The sequence below is a fragment of the Dendroctonus ponderosae genome, unplaced genomic scaffold (genome assembly GCF_020466585.1).
Source record: "Dendroctonus ponderosae isolate FM_Combo_2020 unplaced genomic scaffold, Dpon_F_20191213v2 Dpon_F_20191213_12, whole genome shotgun sequence".
Lineage (NCBI taxonomy): Eukaryota > Metazoa > Arthropoda > Insecta > Coleoptera > Curculionidae > Dendroctonus > Dendroctonus ponderosae.
The window spans coordinates 1,455,958-1,459,095 of record NW_026017316.1 but is presented as its reverse complement, the minus strand read 5'-3'; the positions used below and the strand labels follow the sequence as shown (position 1 = coordinate 1,459,095).

Here is a 3,138-nt window from a genome sequence, read left to right as displayed (position 1 = left end):
TAGAGGAGGGTTTGCGCGTTTGAGTGCGAGCAAAAAATGCCAGTTTTGCGGGTTTTTTGGAGATTTTCGCGACTATTTTAACACATCAGTTGTGGCCCCTGCATGTACCTCCGACGTTCTGGGCTGTAGGCTTTGACTGAATGTTTTTCCCCTCGTAGGCCCCGTCCAGCGAGGACTCGGAGGCGGCCGCCCAGCCGCCCAAAAAGCCAGTGGCGCCTACGGCCCCTCGTAGGCCCTCCGACGGAGGCCACAAGAAAACCGCCCGATCGGCCAGCAGCGACTCCAGCTCCTCGGCGGAAAGCAGCTCCTCATCGGCGGTGCGCAGCACCGGAGCTCCATTCACCACCGAGGAGGTGAAGAGGAAATTCCTGGCTAGGAGCGAGGCGCCGCCGGCGCCGGAGGCGCCCCCCAAACAGTTCCAGAGCCGATTCCTCAGCAAACCCGCGCCCACCAAGGAGGACGAGTCGGAGACCAGCTCCGAGGAGGAGACCGAGTCGGAGGAGGAGTCCGACGAGCCCTCAAGTAAGAAAAGCGAGGAGAAAATGGCGCGCAGCGATATCGGGGCGCTGCTGGCGCGCAGCGCCCACGCTAGGGACCCAGGCAAGGCCGAGGAGGCTCCGGTAAGCAGATCGAAGTACGCCGGAGGAGACACGGCGGGNGCTGCAGAGGAGGAGGACCCTCCGCCCAGATACCCCACGGAGGAGGACCCCAAATACCCGACGGGGCGCTCCAGGTACATGGCGCTGAAGGAGCGCAGGCAGCGGCTGGCGAGGAGCCGCAGCAGCCAGCAGTTCGGGGACGAGGAGGAGCCGGAGGAGTCGGCTCCGATTTCGCCCACCACCTCCAACCCCAGCGCCTATCTGGCGTCGCGCGGCTACACCACCGCCGCCTCCCAATCGGCGCACGACTTGGCGCGCAGCCGCTCCACGCACGCCCTCAAGGAGACCTCGCCAGATCGGGCGGCGGAGAAGGACGGCGCCGCCCTCAGCTCCTGGGCCCGCTACCTGAAGAACAAGTACGGCGGCAGGGGCGGGGCCAAAGACAAGGAGGGGGGCGCAGCCGCGCCCTCCGCCAGCGGCTCCACGTCGGCGGCGGCGCGCCGCCTCTCGCTCGGGCTGCCCCTGCGCTCCTCCACCGAACTGGCCAGCTCTGATGACGACCAAAAAAACATGCAAGGCTCCCCCACTACCCATACAGTAGCTACGGCAGCGGCGGCCGGTAAGTTAGAGCGCCCGCACGAGCTCCTCCTCATCAACTCACTCCGAATCACTTTCCCTCAAACATAACACGCACGGGCTGACGCGTTGGGGCGCGAGCGCCCACTCGATCTGTTTATCGGAGACCAAGCGGTAACTATTTTGCTAGGTTTTGCTGCGCTTTGCGCCAACTCAGTGTCGCTCAGCTGCACGCCGCACAGTGTTCGCAAGCTCTGGGCGCGCAGCCCAAAATCCTCCTCCATGGAGGCAGAAATTCCTGACGCCACGCAGCGCTTTGTGGACTTTGCCTCAAGTTTGAAGTTGCTTTGCGATCAAAAGCCCCGATTTCGTTTGAAATTTTTTTTCTCCCCACCCAAACCAGCTAGAAATCTGGGAGCTTCAGCTCTGGCTAGGGGGTGCTTCAGTCTTTCGATGGGAATTTTTCCAACCCTCCAGTGGCTTGGGCTGATTTTTTGCGGCACTTTGAACTGGGGCCCCATCTGGCAACGCCCAACGAAACTCTTGAGCCCGACTTGGCAACTTCTCTCTCCAAGACCAAACGTCACCAGCCCTCAGCCATTCAGGCCCTGCATAGACCAAGTCCTGGTGAACATTTGGGGAAATGGGGAAATTCGATCCAAAACGCCTTGATTTTTGGGCGCAACTTAAGCAGAGTGCTGTTGGTCAAAAGTCTCGCAATTTGCTCGGTTACGGACACGCTTGGCAATTATTTGCGCAGCAGCCATCCACGGCAGAGCCCTGCGGGCTCCTGATCTGGATAGGCGAGGTTCCAGGGCTGAACCCAGGATTTTTTGCTGCAGTCCCGATGGCCCTGGGGATTTTCTGGGGTCCATTGAATCTGGGATCCCGGTGCGAAAGCCTTCAATTGGGGCAGGACGCTTGGGCAATTAATTTCTCGGGAACCCAACTGGATAGCGCAAAACCAGTTTCGGCTCTGGATGGAGGCTGACAGGGTCTTCAAACCCCAATTTTTCCAGATTGAAACTGAAAAAATTAAAATTCGGGTTTTTTGCTGCTCGGGTGTCTATGGGCTGCCAGACGTTCAAAAATTTATTTCTCAGAAACCTGACCAGATAGGCACATTCGCCTTGCAGCTCTGATTAACCGGAAGTTTGTGGGGTTTAGGGGGCAGCCGAGAAATTTTGAATTTCCTGCGCCTGAATTGTCATTGTGCCTCAAATCCAGGCTCAGGCACTAAAGTGTGTCATTCTGCTAAGGCAAGTTGGGCAATTAATTTCTCCTTGAATGCAACCTGCAGGGCTTTAGCTGATTTTCGGTCTGAGTCGAGAGGTGTTTTGGGGGTTGGTGAGAAATTTCTCAGTTCAAAAAATGGCGGTTTTCAATTTTTTCTTCACATGCAAGTGGCGTCAACGCAAACATGCCTGTCTGTGTGCCCCAGGCAACTTTGACAATTATTTTCCCCCAGCTCAGGGCCTTCTGAGCACTTCTGAGCGCTGTCCTGGACAGGGCCGATCCGCGTCCTTTAGTCCACTGTTTCGGAGCCAGACGAAATGTTGCTGCGTTTTTTTGGTGCATGACAAAAAAACATTTGGATTTTTTTGGTCCAGCTTGAAATTGCGTTCACACCAAAAAAATAGTTTCTCAGAAACCACTCAAGCTAGAGATTCGAGTGTTTCGCCCCAAGGTCAGGAGGGCTTTGGGCCTTCGGCTCAATTTTTTTCAGCTTCAGTGCTGCGATGTCTGAATTTTGGCGTCAAATTCAATTTGGGGTGGGAGGCGAAAGTTCCACAGTGGGTTTGGTCAGGTTCGGAAATTTATTTCTCAGAAACGGTTGGAAGGGGAAAATCCCAGTGTTTCTCGCGGATTGGCCAGAAATGCCTTCTCTGAGGGGCAATTTTTGCAAAATAATCGCACCTTCGGTTGAATTTTGGCGCAAGTTTGAAGTTGGGTTGTTAGCAAA

At 56.2% G+C, this 3,138-nt stretch overlaps 2 protein-coding genes across 2 annotated transcripts in view; one reads left to right on the top strand and one right to left on the bottom strand.

Moving 5' to 3' along the window:
- Positions 1–1,218, top strand: part of LOC125503134 (RING finger protein nhl-1-like) — a gene marked incomplete at both ends in the record, with an annotated part of 10,143 nt that extends 8,925 nt beyond the window's left edge. The window contains 1 exon segment of the mRNA XM_048663109.1: positions 159–1,218. Within this exon segment, the coding sequence (XP_048519066.1) occupies positions 159–1,218 (1,060 nt within the window).
- LOC125503135 (RING finger protein nhl-1-like) overlaps positions 1–3,138 on the bottom strand; it is a gene marked incomplete at both ends in the record, with an annotated part of 25,698 nt that overhangs the window by 1,710 nt on the left and 20,850 nt on the right.